A 17,425-nucleotide genomic window follows, 5' to 3' on the forward strand; every position below is an offset into this window, starting at 1 on the left:
AAGACGCTCAGGCCACCAGTTCTCACATTTTGACACACGCACGTCTGATAAAACAGAGACCCAATACAGCAAAAATATTTACTATAGATACTGAAAATTCACAGTGTACAGAAATATGTATATACAAAATAAAGTATAATACAAAAAAGCACCAATCTGTCAAAAGATGGAAACATGCACAGGCAGATATCCATTACAAACTTATTTATTGAGTATCAGAAAGCCATTTATAACTGTATAGAAAAAAATAAATGAACCCAGTAACACTTTTGATCACTACGACTTCCTTTTGATGGTGGAATGTAAAATGTAAAAAAATGTTTTTATAAATATGATGAATGACAGAAGCGAATACTTTCTGCGTGAACAGGTTATGAAGAAGCGGCGATTTGGGTCCAAACCCTTTGAACTCCACCAGCATGCGCACAAACTCAAAACCTGGAGAAAAAAAAACTAAAAAGAAACTCCAACCGAGGGTCTGCTTCAACGTTTGAAGACCAAACTGGTGGTTTGGCACGTTTTAGCCCGGCGACTACACATTTGACCAAATTAATGACCAGTTTCCAAAACATAAAAGATTTGTTTCCTAATAATCTCAGTACACTATTATCCCCTCTTTGTCATCGATAATCTACTGCAGCCTCTTTTATATTTAATATGCATTTTAGTGACATGGTCCCGCGGCACTCGGCAGAGACAGTTTCAAACTCTCCTGCATTTAGGGACGTTCGAACATTCAAGAATTAAAGAGGTGGTCCAGTGCACTTCCTTAAAAATGGGGGTCTCTCAAGAGACTGATTAAAAAATAAATGAAATCAAAATCATAGCAGCAGAGGAAGATATCCTGACTTTGTCCCAAGTGAGTCAAGCTCCTAAAACACTGGATCCTTCACGTTCCGATTCCTACGAAACTCCCTCCAGAGCCACAGATGTCCAGCCGCTGCTCCCACAGTACTGACACTGACCTTCACGAGTCACTCAGAGCCTCTCACAGCACGCTGCCAGAGGCCATCGTATCGGTGAGCCGCACAAACACAACGAAGAACCATGGACCAGAAAAGAAGATCATTTTCTGCATCGCAACTGGCGTCAGCAGCAACATTTAAAATAAGCTTAAACATGTGGTTTGTTTGCTAAAACACACAAAACAACCAGTATGGGGCGTCCTAAAGCTGTCTATAATATATACACAGCAGATATGAAACAGCCCCCCGTCAGAGGGATGAGGTGAGCCGTCCTGACCCGGACAGACGGGACCAGCTGCGTTACGTTAAACTCCTCGCCACAGTCCTCAGGGAATGAGGCGGAAGGCACAGAGCGCCTCCCGGTACGGCAATGGTCAGCTGGTGGTCAGCGGATGAAGCAGCAGCAGCTTATTGATGAAGAGTGTTGGAAGTGAACCCGTGTGTTCAACAGACTCAATGTGCTCTTCCAAAGAAGGAGAAACGGGTAACAGGCGAAAAGCTCCTTGACTTGTCATCTGAAAACTGTCAAACAAAACCCCGCCTTGGTAAAGCAGGATTTAATAACGCACCATCACGAGATTAAGATGATCAAACTCACTTCATAAAACAGACGTGACATTCCAACAGTTTCTTCTTTTAGGGAGCAAACGGTCTGATGGTTTAGTCCTGAACCCTTCGCTGCTCCTGCAGTGTGGCGGCCTGGGAGCACCGGCCTTCAGACGGAGGGACCATCCACACCCAGAGCTTCTCAGTTTAAAGACAGCGGCCATCGTGAACATGAGCTGCATCCAGCACACAAATCAAGGGCTTCTGCCCAAGAACCGTAATGACTGAATTCTTCGATGAATCGGTTTTATTTGGCTTTAGAAACTTCAGCCACTAAATTCAAAGATGACGCCGTCTGAGGAAACAGGCGGAGCGATAGAAACCCTCGCAACAGAAAGCAGGCGTGCCGGTGACCAAAACACGGGACTTAGGAACAATATAAAATAAATTGACCTAAAAAGCAACCAAAAAATATATATATATATAAATTCTACAATCCGAGATTTCACCATTTACTGAAGAACAACATCTGCAGCAACGGGAGGTTGGAGGAGGGATGGACAGTAGAAAACGTCACCGTGCGTCCGGCTGCAGCCTGGAGGCCGAACAGCTGATGAAGTGAAGAAGACTGACGAGGAGGAGGAGGAGGAGTTTACAAAGAGGTGGAAGAGAAAAAGGCAGTGTCCCAATTTGACTTTTGGTCCCACCCGCCAGGGCGGGTCAACTCAAAACAAATAGTCCCGTGGCTAAAATAATTTAGACTCACCAAAATAATAAATAAACATTTTCCTGATAAGTGCTTTCAATGCTATTTCATTTAGAGCATCTTAGAAAGCATCCTCTGGTCAGTGCGCTCTGCCCCGGTACGAGCCGACACAGCCACTCTGTGCAGAGCCGGCTCCATCGCTCCCCGAATATCGTCACCTTACAGACAAAGAACAGAGAACATCACTAACTGCTGGCAGGTGACCCGTGATGATTTATCTACTGTCAACTGGCTTTGCCAATGTTCATTTTGAAAAAAAGAGGAATGAATGAATGGACAAATGGTGGTCGGGGATGGGGGGGCTGCTGCAGCTTGTTAAAAAGCACAGTAAAAACTTTTGATATTTACACTGAAGAAAGTGAATACATTCAGGCAGCAAAAGGAGGAGGACGGCCTCTCCCCTGTGCGAGGTACGTTTGGCACTGCGAAGACTCCGGCGAATACCTTCTTCCTGTGTGCCTTCATCAAGTTAGCCAGTGCGGTAGGCTAAATCCTGACATCCGACTCTTCATTCTCGAGATACTCCTGGGGTGGTCGTGGTCAACGTTGAAGCGAGGGGCCGGCAGAGCTTTCCCGCCACCGTCCCGCGATGAGACCGGAGCAGATCCAGTCCCCCCCGTGTGCACCCTCTGCACGCCCTGCTTCAATCAGCAGGAGTCTTTGGTTCAGAAGGCACATGTGTGCAGCACACCACAGAAACACTCCTGTGTCTGTTTATTTTTATTTTTAAATAATCTCCTTTGATATGAAAAACCCAGTCAGTGTGCAGGCCATCCGGATTCTACGGGTTCTTTTCTCCCAGAGACGACCCAGTTCTCAGTTTCCAGTTGCGTCGTCCGTTGGGAAAGGCAGCGGGAGACCGGGAGCGTGTAAACTCAGATGCCGTTGGTCAGGTCTGTGATGATGTTGGCCTTCACCAGCTTCCGAAGGAACTCCTTCTCCTTGGATATGTTGTGTGTCCATGACTACGGGAGAAGCGGAAGACAAATATAATTTAGTGACAGAAGACATAACCCATGATCACTGAGAGAATACGACGACATCAGCATTCGGGAGATTGCATTCCAAAGGCATCGCTCTGTGAACCGAAACCTGCAGGTTCAGGACTTCCTCTTCCCAGTGTCCATACGTGTGTGTGTGTGTGTGTATTATTGAGTAAAGCCACTTTGGGCCAGCACGGCTCCCTGCTGCGCTATGAGGAGTCAGTCCTGTGGGCCGAGATGCAACAGGAGCCGGCGGATCCTGTGTGGTGCGTTGGGATGCAGAGACTGAGGAACAGCCAGAAAGCGAATGAAGGAGGCAAAGGGTGGAGCCAACATACAGGAGGAACATGAAGGAGAAACAAGTGGAGCGCTGCATAAGGTTGTCCCTGCTGGTTCAAAACTCTCTGATGCTCCTGTGGATCGGACCTCCGACCGCTCTACGCGACGGTCCCGGTAGGACCAAAAGGAACAATAGGCTACAATTGTTTTGTCAATGAACGTAAGAACCAGAGCTGTGATGTTTTTGTCCAACTTGAATGAATCAGAAGGCAAAAAGCTCAGTGGAGCCGAGGGGAACTGCAGAGTTGGGTGAGAAAGCTTCGTACGTGTGTTACTTGGAGCAGCCTCCTGAATGCACAACGAATATTTTGATCCATTATCGATGTCAACATATTAAATGATAATAATAATAGTCTCCCTCTGTTTGATTAGCTCTGATATAACATTATCGAGGATATTGGAGCGTCTCATACAGCAGATGACCTCAGTAGCATCAGACCCTCTGAAGGGATGCATGTGACATGCATCAATTTCATGTTTCTCCTCTAATTACACAGTTTCCATGGATCTTTCAAGCCTCCGTCCACATAGGAAACAGACTCTTAATAATACAAAGATCATTTCATGTGGTTCCAGATAATCAAACGGCCCCAGAGAGTGGCGGCGGTTTAAAATGTTCCAAACAAAAAAGTATTCCCATTAATTAGCCATGTGTGGCTGATGACAATGTTCATGAAGATGATAATAATAAGTGTCAACGGTTCACTGAGAGTTTAGACAAAGGTTATCATCATGCCGAGCTCATGGTTTACACACGTCGGCACACGGGTGACATCTTTGATTCCACTGGGTTTCAGTGTAAACACCGAGGAAGACTTGACTGATGGAGAGGAGGGAGATCAGTCATGAGGGCGTTTAGAAAAGGATTCTTCAAAGACGCGCGAACCGTTAGCGTGTTGACACAGCGACTGACGAAAGACCAGCGCCACTTCAGGCCGGGGGAATTAGATTGAACTCATTCTTCTGCTTCAGCCTTTTGTTTGTCACTCTTTTTAATTGTAGTTTAGTTTATAGTTTTACATCTTCATGATTCTTCAAGTAAAAGGTTACAAGAGAAGTTCCGAATATGCATGAACTATAAAATAAATACCCGTGGTTTATTCGTCTTAACGGATACAAAAATAGAGTAAATTTAGCCGTCAACTTATTTAAATTTAGTTTTATCATTTGTTTTTCCTGTCTCAGCATAGAATAACGTGTATTACCCAGTCACTTGGGATTACTATGCGTTGATATTTACAATGAAATAAGTTTCAGTGAGATGTAATTATTGCCCAACAGCTTCTAATATGATGCAGTGACATGGACCTGATGCAAAAACTCCACTGCAGTTACTGAAAGTAATGCAATTACATTTTGTTACAATTTCCTTCACGCTCAAATCATTCTAAAGCTTTTTTTAGACTGGAATCTACACCAAATAGGCTGGTTACCTGCATTAAATGCACTATATGAGAATATAACATGCTGCAGACATTCTTCCCCCCAGCTTCACAGCTCTAACGCTCGTATCTGAATAAACTCTGACGGAACCAGATGATCTGCAGGCGGATCCAATCTGTGAAACTACACACAGAAAGCCACAAAGTTCATCAAGCCTCATGATTAACTGCTCATCAATTGCCATCGGATGCAATACAAAAGCTGAGAAAAGTTCAATTCATGCATAACCATAATACTAATATTACCATCAGACTACAGTGAAGGCTTTGTCGTGAATGTATTTTGGCTGTAGGCCAGTTCCCTCCCTCTCATCCACAGGACTGGTGGTCCCTCCTCATCAAAGATTACAGTCATTTGTTTCTTCAGTGGCAAGAAAGAAGCCAGAACATATTGATCTCATTAGCATGGAGAGAATGTCACACCAGGTTTAAGAGAAAAAGCAAAACAAATGCATATATTTGTACCTTTTGACGGACGCACCCAAACACACCGGGCAGCGCGGCGCTCGGACACTCACCTCTTTAATGGCGGACATCTTGACCGTCTCGTAGTAGTGCAGAGGTGCGTGGGGCGTGTTCATGTCGTAGCCGAAACCGGCCACCGCCACCTCGTCACAGTTATGCAGTGCCATCGTTATAGCAACTGTTCCCAAAGTTGGAATGTTCTGTCGTTAAATAAACAGATGCAGGCTATCAGAACATCAGCGCACACGCACCGGGGGCATCTGTTGATTCAAAGTGTTATTCATACCAACGCAGGGATTCGTGTTGACAAAAGAATGTGCTGGATCACCAATTTCAGACCATTTTGAAAGCGATCGTGGTTTTTAACGCAAGTTCAGAGACGCATGTCTAATCCCTCGTGTATTTGCTTCCCGCCCTCCTTTGTACCTCGGTCTTTGTTCTGCTCCACCGCTGCTCACTGACTTTGAGCACTTGGTGATTAACTATTACACGGAACCCGGCAGACCCCTGCTACGACACCGTGATCTACAGGGTTGAACTGGGCTTCCTAAGCGCCGAGGGCAGCCAGAGATCTGGGGGGTACAGGGGCTGTGTGTGGAGGTTGGAGAACAAGAGAGAGGTTGACAAAAAAAGTGGGTGTGTTGAAAAAAAAAGTGGGAAAGAGTGGAGGGAGGCCCCATTTAAATCATTACCCTGTTTTGCAGCCCTCAGGGCAGGTGGAGCTGAGCCAGCAGCTGGCCAGCCCCCTACTGCGTGTTCCAATACAGATTAATTTACACACACATTCACAAACACACTCAACATAAACACTAGTATAACAAATAGGCCTCCTCATTAATTTCTACATACTCCAACATAAACTATGATGGCCAGAAGATAGACAGGAAAGTGTTCTGGGGAAAGAATGTGCCAAATCATACAACTCTGCAGCCTGTATTTTATGAGACAGCACTACAAACACCCAGACACAAATGTACACACACACACACACACACACACACACCAGATGCCCACATGTTGAACACATGTTGCAGAGTGGAGTTCATACAGGGGTGTTCTGGTGGCCCCAGAGGGCAGAGCTATGGTGATGCACTGCTCATGTCTTCTCCAATTCTTCAACAATATTCCTCTTTACTTGCCATAAAAACACCCAAATTAATATAAATTGAATACAAACCACATTACTTTATATTGGCTGCCTTCTACTCCTGTGGCTGGTCAACGGAAATGTGTTCACTTTATTTTTGAGCCAAATCTCGTTTGGTCCAGAGCTGATTGAGAAGTCTCGAGTCCAGACAAACGTGTTCTATGAGCAAAGCACTTGTTTCATATTCTAACATTGACTAAAAGCAATTAAGTGCTGTAGAACTCAGACTCGACTGGGGTTGGAGCAGGTTTCCAACATTTGAATTACTTTATTTACTTCTCCCTCTTATTTTGAAAATGGGAGTGAAACTCCTATTTTGTGGTTAAAAACTTCCTCCAGAAACAAAATGTTAGGTACAAAGCACTAAAAAGTGAAATACAACTAAAGCGCAGATCCTCTACAGGTTGACAAAAAGTACATCCAAGGGCTTTGGTACGGCTGTTCTCTGATCAGTAGTCTGATCAAATGCCTGCAGAATCATTTTGTATTTTTCCTTCCACCAATTATTTAAAAAAGGCAACGGTGTGATTACAGGGCGATGCCGTCGTCACACAACCTTGGCTTCAGAGTAAAATGGTTGATCGTGATCATTTCAGCACAATGTGCGGTGTTTAGAATATGAAAATACGTGTTCGCTGAAGGATATAGATTTCTCCATTTGGCCGGTTACCTTGAAAAACACAATCCAATTTCCGAGTGCGTGCCTTTTTGATGACTTTTTGCACGAGTCTTACCCCTTTGCCCATGATGCCATTGTTGAAGGGCAGGCCGATGAACTGGAAGGCAGCCTCCTGGATGAAGTAGGGATTGAGGATTCTCATCTCCGTCGGCTCCCGAGGCACATATTGGGCCACCGACTTCCAGAACCCCTCTGTACCCCTCTGAAGTATTGGCAAGGAAATGGATCGTAACAGAGGGAAAGAAGAGGGGAAGGAAAACAGAAGATTGTGAATTCGTCATTGTCAACATAAATACTGCACTGTTTTTCTTTGCAGGGCTAGGAGTCATGTGCATGAAACACAAAACCAACATTCACATGATGGTGGACAGCCAACTGCAATTTACCAACCCAACATCAAAGTGAGATTATCCTCGGTAACACTGACATAAAACACAGAAGCCAACCAGAAGCCAGACCCCGACTAGCATTAATTAGGGAAATGGCTTTGGGCCTGTAATGGATGAAGTCAGGGCGAGGGTTCGCAGGACATCAGTAATTAGGACTCCTGGTAGGAAGAGAAACAAGCAGTGGGTGAGGGGTGAAGCTGCGCTGGAGTGTAGAGTGCGTTACACTCCTGAGAGGTTCAGTAGCTGTAGACAATATGAAGGAACTTATTTGTTATATAGTTATGATGTTTATCTGTGGGCTGCACGGTGGTGGAGTGGCTAACACTGTCGCCTCACAGCAAGAGGGCCGTGGGTTCAATGCCCGGTCGGGGCGGTCCTTCTGTGTGGAGTTTGCATGTTTTCCCCGTGGCAGCGTGGGTTCCCTCCGGGTTCTCCGGCTTCCTCCCACAGTCCAAAGACATGCAGCTCAAGTTAATTGATCTCTAAATTGCCCGTAGGTGTGAATGTGAGAGTGAATGGTTGTCTGTCTCTGTCTGTGCCCCTGGATGGACTGGTGACCTGTCCAGGTGACCCTGCCTTCACCCAACGTCAGCTGGGATCGGCTCCAGCGCCCCGCGACCTTAATAGAGGAGAAGCGGTTTGGATAATGGAATGTTTATCCGTCTTGGTTTTGGTGAATCAAACATTGAAACTGCCTTTTTTTCTTGAAAATAGGACCTATGCAACATATGTTCCACTGTATATTGGGGGTCGGATTGGTCTTGTATCAGCATTGGGGTAGACACAACCTCCCTCCCCCCCCCCCCACAAAAGCATGGTAACACCCTATATATTAAGTATCCGTTGTTATTTTCTCCCGATCAACCATCCATGGGTTAATATGGCATTTGAAATGAATTGGTTTAAATCACACCTGCGAGTCACGAAGCAATCATTATCCGTCATTAGGGCAACCTGTCCGACAAGCCGCCGGAGCCATCTCAATATTATTATGCAACTGATGAAAGGCACTTGTTAAGCTCAGTCTTACTCCGACAGCCACCAAGTATGAGGAGGCAGACACAAACTCAGACAAATGATCTCAACAGCGGAGGCAACGATCCTGTCCCCTTCACAGCTGTGACAGGTAACCGGACCTCCACTAGTAAACTCAACCAATGTGCTCCCAACGCCCCGTGGGAGTGACTCTCCCGACAGTGCGACTTCCTAAAAGTCATGAAGCCGATACAGTCCGCAGAAGTAAATGGGAATCACCTGTTCAAATAGTGAAGATTCAGCCCCGCCGCCTTTGATACAGAAATGCACGACTGTGTGTGCGTGTGTGTGCGTGTGCGTGTGTTGGCAGAGGCAGTAACAACAAGTCTCGTGGCTTTGTGGCTTTGTGGCGGCTCTTTTTGAACGTGGGCCCAGCTCTGTGCCTCCGGCAAGCTGCGACAGGAACAGCAGCTCATCTCTGCTGTCAACACAGCTTGTGTTTGCCAGGAATCTATTTAGCCGCGTTGTTTGGATATGTGCGCCGCTGTGTACGCCGAATAAAAGAAAGTGATGCGCTTTTTAAAAATTATTCTAGGAAGGAGAGAAGCTAATTACACGCAACACACGCCCCTCACTTTACACAGCAATGAGGTAGATGCAAATGTCAAGGGGCGGGGATCTCTTTGAAGGTATTCGGAGAACTGGCAAAGTACAGGTGGTTTGGAGAAATGTAACAGCAATTAGTACGCAAGGGTTCAGGCTGTCAGGAGGGAGGGGGCTGTGGGTACTGTCATGAGATTAGGAATGTGGGAAGTTGCTTACATTAAAAAAAGGTCACCAACTCAAACCTCCATCCGTTAGGACCTGGACAGGGGAGGTCAAGTTAATGACATCACGCCATCCTCATTCAGCTCTTAAACTACTCCAGAAGAACTGCAGAGTGTCACGGTGATTTCTAATTAAAAAAGCAATGTACAAACGGTTCAAACTAATGTATATATTATGAGTAGGGTTGGGTTCCGGAAACCGGTGCCAATATGGTACTGGTTCCAATACAACCGGTATTACCCGGACCGAAACGCAACGCACATTTCGGTGCTTCTTTCCGGTGCCTGAGCCGATTGAAATTGAAAAAAACTATTGTTGTGAACTTCTCAGGTGACTCCGCCCTGTCAGCAGGTTACGAGCCTCTCATATTTAAGTTTGACAGCGGAGGCTGCGCCGTGTGTGACTACGTGAACCCGTGTGGAGCACACCAGCGTCAGGCTGGGCGCGATGGGGAGACCGTCACCGGTCCCCCTGAACACGTGGAGACCGATGATGACGAGCAGCCTGAACTCAGATTAGTACCGTAACGTTGATTGCAAGTCTTGCATTCATAAAAGTAGCCCAAGAAATAATAAATTAGCCATTATAACGATGTTTAAGCTAGACAGTCTGCTAGCAGATGTGTTGGTGTCCAGCGATCCCGGCTGTATACCCGGTGTTACCGGGAATATAATGACGGAGGAATAAAGACCGTGGGGCATCACTTTGTTTCATTGTAAATTGCTGTCAGAAGCAAAACTTTATTTGTCACGTGTCATCTTCAGTCCCTCTGATTGGTTGTTCTCTTTGCCCATCAACAGTGACAGGTTTAACCCTATAAAGTCTGCACATGACAATACATATCACATCATATAATGGAGAACATATCTTGTGAATGTTAACAGTCTGATATCCGTTGTGTGTCAGTGCTCCATGATAACGGCTTCTACAGGGAATATGGCCAAAGAGGTTTTTAATGTCCTCATTGTGCGTAAAAAAAAAAAGTATCAGTTCAGGCACCGTTTAGGCACCGGTATCATTTTAAAAGTACCGGTTTAGCACCGGTATCGGAAAAAACCCAAACGATACCCATCCCTAATTATGAGCAACAGTGGAACCTTTTGTCAAAGACTTAAACGACAACACGTACTCGAAGCTTAAAGCAAATAGCCTCCAGGGAACAGGGTGTGGCTTCCACTGCGGACTCACCGCTAACCTCCACACGAGTGGGGATTAGTTAGTCAAGAGAGACATTGTTGAGGTAGTGGCATTTGACCATAAGAGAACAGGAAGCTGCAGAGTGCTGCGCCACCACGTACTCGCCAAACCCTGACACACACACACACACACACTCTAAGGTGAACAGAAGTGTGGGGCTTTGGTGTTTGGGCTGTCGCTGGGCTATGGAGAGAGGAAATGGCTGTTTCCCTTCTCCTACGACAGTTTTATGGATAAATTGGTCTGGATTATTAGATTTAAGTGAGTGCACAAGGCCGTGTGCTCCAATAAAGCACCTGTTAAAACAACCTTGACCTGGGAGAGTTAATTGTTTGCAATGCAAGGAGATATACCATAGAGGTCGACATCACTCACTCAGTCAGAGGAAAGTAAGCCGAGACGTTACAAATCAACTTGTGTTGACATTAGCCAAGTTTCCATCAGAATTTAGCCAAAATAACAATTTTAAAAAATGTGCCCATTTCCATCCACCATTGTTATGTGAACATTAGGAGTTGGGATACATCACGAACAGTTGGTGGTTCTAATTCTCCAGTCAGGTGCCATTGAATCGTTACCAAGAGACCACGAAGAGAGCAGAGCTAGATGATGCAACAGAGCACCATTCAAACCTCAAACTAACGAATACCTTGGAACATGTGATGGAAGTAAGGTTAACATAGAACATTTATATTTAATTGCTTTGCTTCCCAAGTGAATTTGATACACAATGAGGTTAATGCATCACTGAAAGCACACCGATACTATAAAAGCACTCAGTTTCTCTGTCGGGTTGTCAGTTCCAACATAAGCGTGGCAAGTATTTTTGTCTTGTGAATTCACAGCTGTAGGAAAATCACAACTATACAAACCATCACCGCTTAAAGCCCGGATGAGAGCGGGACGATGTCCGAGGGCATGGACAAGACGACTGCCAAAACGAGTGAGGGGATCAAACCGAAGGAAGACGTGATCTGGACCGTGAGATATTGTAAAGAACAATGACATGAATGTTTAAAGGGAATAAATAAATAACCTTATTTCCCCTAATGTAGCTGTGCTCAAAATGCCTAAATAAGAAACGGCTTGGTTTAGTGTCTGGACTCATCCAGCCTTGCACTTATGGCTTTCAGTGTAGTTTGGTTTTAGTGTGGCCATGAAACTTTACCAACAATGCCTCCATGCATGAAGCAGACAGCTTAGTTTAAAAGTTCCCGGGGGACGATGTGGAGCAGTGAACAGAACTGTAATATGAGAGGAAAGAACAAAAGGTTTCACATCTGCTTGAGTCCTACAGGTGGCTTTAAAGCGCTTCAGTGTAAACAAACACAAACAAACTCTGCACTCTGTCAGCCACATGTAATAAAGCCAGACCATCTAGTCACCAGATACAGGATATGCCTGCATTGCGATTCTCATGTGTTCTCTAGAATAATCTCAGAACACGGCTGGAACGCCACAGATGTCCGTCCTCCTCCGACAGGCAGCAGCTCTATCTGGCTGTCTGAGAATGTGGTTGTGTTTGGTTCTCAGGGAGAGGATGACTCAAACGAGGTGGACTGGATTCTGGAAAGTCGACTTCGAGCAATTTAAAAACTAAAACGGCAGCCACGAATTGCTCACTATCACGGTTGTTCTGGAGGTCATTAGCACCGTGTACATGTTAGACCTTTGAGTTTACAAGTTGCAGTGTCTCACCACATAAGTGGTCCACTGAAGAGGAACCATTTCAGGAAGAATGTTGAAAATAGCTGCTAAATGCTGAGATTCAATCACAGCGGGGGATTACAGTTTCTGAAAATCCGAGAGGTACAATTCTGTCCAGCTTTGGTTATTTTATTGCCTTTTGTTGGCTCGGAATCTGAAGCATTTGCCAATTTGCCTTTTCTTTTCTTGACACATACCAAGAACTCTGCCCTCATTGAGGTCAGTGGTTTCCCTTTTCAAGGCTTCTCCTCGGTTACCCAGTGTGTGAAACCCTCTTCTCCACACTCCCATGACGGCAAACGTGAAAACAGTGCCGTCACTTGACAGCTAGTCACCCTGAAGACTTGTATGTTCAACATGGTCTGCACTGGCAGGAGCACTGGTATCAGACACAAAAAAAGAAAAGTTAATCCCGATAGTGACCTATTTTTGACATGTGAAAGTTCCATTAAAGTCTAATTACCCAACATCCATTGCATCAAAACACACCACGAACAGGAACCCAGAGTACAGGTCTGAGTGTTGGTCATTATAGGGTCGGTAGGCGACTCATTTTTGAAACACAACACTCACGGTAATCAGTGACATCCGGACCTTATGTTAGTCACTTGGATCATGTTCAAAATCAATGTTTACAAGTATGTAAATGTTTATGAATACATGTATGCATGCTACTTTGGGCTTCTGCACAGATGTTAAGACTTAAAATCGAGACATATAGCTGTTATTTCTCTCCTCCGTGTGTCCTCAATGATAGAGTTAAAAAGACATATCTATAAACTCACAAAACAACTGATCGTTAGAGATTAAAAGTCGGAAATGCGTCTAGACAATATGCCAGCCGGAAGGAGATTTGGTAAATTTGTCAGTGATATGAAGCAATGGGCTATTTTGATAATTTCCTGCTGAATTTCTGCCATTGCCCAAGGGCTGTGAAATGTTCTTCAAATATTGGCTTCACTACAATATTTTGATATTTCTGAACCCCTGGTTGTATTTCTATTAAAAGAGAAGCACTCTTCCTCAAATTGTCTCCATCCATCATTGATTTCTGTGGCCTGTAGAGAGCAGGGAGAGCTCCTGTAAACAAACAGGAACGATGGAACACCGGCACTCCACCTTCGAACCAGTGTTTACCACCGGCTGTATATCCTTCGCCGACTCCGTTTGAAAATATCCCCGAATATACAAACAACTGCGGCTGTGTGTGCATGAGCCGTGAGCGTGTGCTGTGCATGCAGGCAAAATAGAGAACTACAAAAATAGGGAAAAACAAGAATATAGACAATTGTGGAAACTGGTTTGAGCACATTTGTAAACAATATGTAACTGGGCAATCAACCAGGCGGCGGTGTATGTGGGGTCGGACTTTACAGCGTTGAGTCGTAATCACGTGGACCTGTGGTAATGAGGGAAGTCGGAAGCCCTGTGATGCTGCAGTATAGCAATTGTAGATGCTCCAAAACGCACGACACATTCAGCGGGAGAGCTGCGTCTCAGATCTGATGAGGACCACGGTCAAGTTGGCCAATCTGGACTTGAGAGCGAGTTGGAGTTTTTGAGTTTGTAAGAGTGTCCAAAACACGAAATAACAGATTGGAAAATGGCCTCTCTAATTACCTTCGCATTGAAAATGCGGAAGGTTATGTTTTGATCGCCGTGTATTTATTTATTTATTTGTATGCGTGTGACTCGCATAACTAAAAAAGTATTAAACCGAATCGCATGAAATTTGGTGGGATGATTGGTTATTATCCAGGGACCATTTGATTAGATTTTGGGATCGATCGGGTCAAAGGTCAAGGTCATGAAAAGGTCAAAATCTTCTTTTTACCATAGCGCGGTCAATTTTTATCCAATTGGCATGCAACTTATGCCAAAATGTTCATAATTCAATGCCCAATCGTGTGATATGCGAAGGTATGCGCTCTACCGAGTGCCCATTCTAGTTTGTATTCTGTTCAACCATCCAAGACTGGGCTGTAGGCATTTGTAGGCACAATAGCGCAGGATCGTAGAGCACTCTCACAACTGGCTGGATGAGTCACTGGCAGCTGCACAACAACCGTGCACCACCCGCCAACCTTTTAAAAGGAGAAGGAAATACACTTTCTTTCATCTCCACAGAAGGAGAGTGAAAAGGTTTTGCATCCCTTGCAGCTCTGAGTGAGCAAGTTACACAAAGAAATCCCCTCCCGGACCAAGACGCGTAAAAGGACAGCGAACCTCAGCTACATTACATTTCCCACTGGGCTGGACTAAAGTGGACATAAAGCAAAGGGAGCGATGCGTGCTGCTACTTGGTGAGGATATCCTGCCGTATATCCCAAAGTACGTAGTATCACTCACAAACAGAGTTACCCTTTATTGATTTAGATACCGGTTGTCTGGTAATGAGGGGGACAATCCAATGTCTCTTTTTTCAGTCAGAATCCACAGAAGGCACGCGTGCGTATTTATGGTGCATGATATTTCTGACAGTGACAGGATTTACTGAGCTGATCTAATATGCTGCAATTCAAATGATCTTTAATGTCATACAAAAACATGTTAAGTGGAGTCAATTGCACTGGAAAAATGTTACATATAGTGTTATATTTCTAGAATCGTAAATTAACTATTGCAGATGTACAAAAAATAAAATAAAACATTGGTCCAAAGTGAAATCTCTGCCCATCGGTCAGTTCACTTCTTCCATATCATCAAGGCTGACCAAACACGGATTTTTCTTTTTTATGTTCGCTGATTTTTAACCTATGAGAAACATTCTTCCCCCCTCAGCAGATCAAAGAGGGCCGAGTCAGACGCCAGGGGCCAGATCAATTATCCCGAGCAGCCATTTCCACTGTCCTCTCCTTTTGACTTGCCAGAAGAATCTGGGCCCTATCAAAGGCTGGAGAGGCCATCAGCCAAGCAAGCCATTTTCCTCCATTTTCCTTTATTACCTTCCACTGCTCATTTTCTTTTCCCCAGCTATTATCCCGTTACCCTCTTTGACTTTATCCTTTTCATCTAGCTGTCCTCTATTCTCTCAATCTCTAATCCAACTTCACACTATCACTTAGTTTCAGCTTGATATCATATGCCATTTCCATCCTGTATTAGAATGGTACCGTCCTTTCTCCCCTTCCCTTACTCACATGATTTTGACAAATGTCACCTTGTAAAAAGCCCAGCTGGGAGTTGCTCCCTCAAAGTCACACAGCTGGGCTGGATAATAAACCAGGTTTCCCCAGCCTGTGGTTGCCATATTGGACAGAGGCATTCCTCACAAAGCAAGCGATAAAACAGAGTTTAGATATTCTGCCCGTGTACAATCTTAAAGGATTTTAAAGGTTTGCTCCAACACAGCATATTTTATAGAACTACATTTGCGCTTTAAAACCATTTTCTGTTATTTTAAAATATATATTGCAGTGACTTTTGCCAGAGAAAAATATACATAATTTAGATAGAGTAATGCCAAAAAAATGGTATGAATACAAATCTGTTTACACATCTATAAAAAGTTGCAAAATAAAAAATGTACATCATATCTATGTTTTCCGGGAACTGACAACATGGTGATGGCCGAGACGACGGCTGGCAGGTCAGAGTTCTAACAGTGCAAACAACGACAACAACAACAGTGCTGACAGAGCTCAGTGTGCATACGCGTTATGGACACAGAGCAGTGGTGATTAGCTCGCTAGTGGGGGACACACACACACACACTCAAGTGCACCAACAAAGCACAGAGGAGATCAGCTTACAACACGGAGAGGGACTTCATTTGCTGTTCAAGAGGCCATTACTCCACTATTTCGTCACATAGACAGTGATTTACTGCCAATAATGCTGTGAATTTTGAATTGACCACCTTTAACACACCATTCTATGGAAATATATATATATAAATATGCTAAAATGTGTAAAAACACTGGTATGGTTCTTTAGAATATACAAATATAACAACCTGTATTTTAATGACTTTCTGATCCGATGTGAGTTCCTGGGACAGGAATGTCATACGTGTACAAATTGTAAAGCCCACTGAGGCAAATTTGTAATTTGTGATTTTGGGCAACACAAAATAAACTGAATTGAATTTTTACTAAGTTCTCCCATTGTCCTGGAGTTGAACGGACTCAATATAATCTCATTTACTGTTTAACAAGAAGAATCTGAAAAGTGCTCATGAGAGCCTTTTTAGTGTCAATGGATAAAGGACAGAGGAGTCATTAAATACGACTGCCTGCCTACTGTACTTAGAAAGAAAAGGAAAAGCCAGCTCTGTCGTTCAGCTCAACCTTTGAGATTAAGAGGCCAACTCACATCCACTGTGACAGTAATACAGTTCTGAAGGACACTCAAAAGATTGGTTCAGGGGGTAAATTAATCATATATATGGATCAAAAGGCTTGACAGAATAAAACATAAATCCTATACAAATGCCATTTAAATAATTTTCTTAAATACATGACTAAAAAAAAAGATTTTAAAACTGTGTTGGGCTATTAATATATTTGTTGTTGCTTTACTTCCAGTAAACCATCTGCTTTCCAGCTGGCTACCTGAGGCTGAACGCACATTGAAATCCATGAAAAACAAAAAAGGGAAAGCATCTGTGCTCGAATCCGCCCTCAAGTGGATCGATAATGCCTCGTCACGTAATATCCCCGGAGGGACACCTGTACTTTTATGCCACCGCAGCACGGGCATTCACATGCAGAGAAACGGCGCCCGCCTCCCTCCATGCCGCTCACCGGGTGAAGGAGGTGGGAGCCCCGCTCCTCTGCATGCACCGCACACACTGCACTGACACACAGCTCAGCAAAAACCAGCATTACCTCCCCCCGAACGAGCCCTTGGTGACGGAGAAGGGAGAAGAATTTGCAGCAAGCCGATAAATAGTGAGGCTGTCCATTGCATTACTACTTTGTAATAGATATACTGATTTCAAATAGATGGCAAACTCCATGAAAAAAAAAAAATCATGCAGAAATGACCAGAGGAAA

General features: G+C 44.4%; 1 protein-coding gene across 15 annotated transcripts in view; it reads right to left on the bottom strand.

The window, feature by feature from the left end:
• Positions 1–64: 64 nt before the first annotated feature.
• The window catches only part of st3gal3b (ST3 beta-galactoside alpha-2,3-sialyltransferase 3b), a 35,865-nt gene continuing 18,504 nt past the window's right edge, over positions 65–17,425 (bottom strand). For 10 of the 15 annotated variants that reach the window (XM_056420425.1, XM_056420434.1, XM_056420433.1 and 7 more), the window contains 4 exons: positions 7,388–7,534; positions 5,560–5,706; positions 5,288–5,402; positions 3,155–3,242 (listed from right to left, as the gene is read on the bottom strand). In XM_056420425.1, coding sequence (XP_056276400.1) covers positions 5,295–5,402; positions 5,560–5,706; positions 7,388–7,534 — 402 coding nt within the window. In that variant the 3' untranslated portion in view covers positions 3,155–3,242; positions 5,288–5,294. Of the gene's footprint in view, positions 3,243–5,287; positions 5,403–5,559; positions 5,707–7,387; positions 7,535–17,425 lie in introns of all 15 variants that reach the window. The other 5 variants (XM_056420429.1, XM_056420435.1, XM_056420432.1 and 2 more) reach the window with 1 other exon arrangement.

The sequence above is a fragment of the Pseudoliparis swirei genome, chromosome 8 (genome assembly GCF_029220125.1).
Source record: "Pseudoliparis swirei isolate HS2019 ecotype Mariana Trench chromosome 8, NWPU_hadal_v1, whole genome shotgun sequence".
NCBI classification, from domain to species: Eukaryota; Metazoa; Chordata; class Actinopteri; order Perciformes; family Liparidae; genus Pseudoliparis; species Pseudoliparis swirei.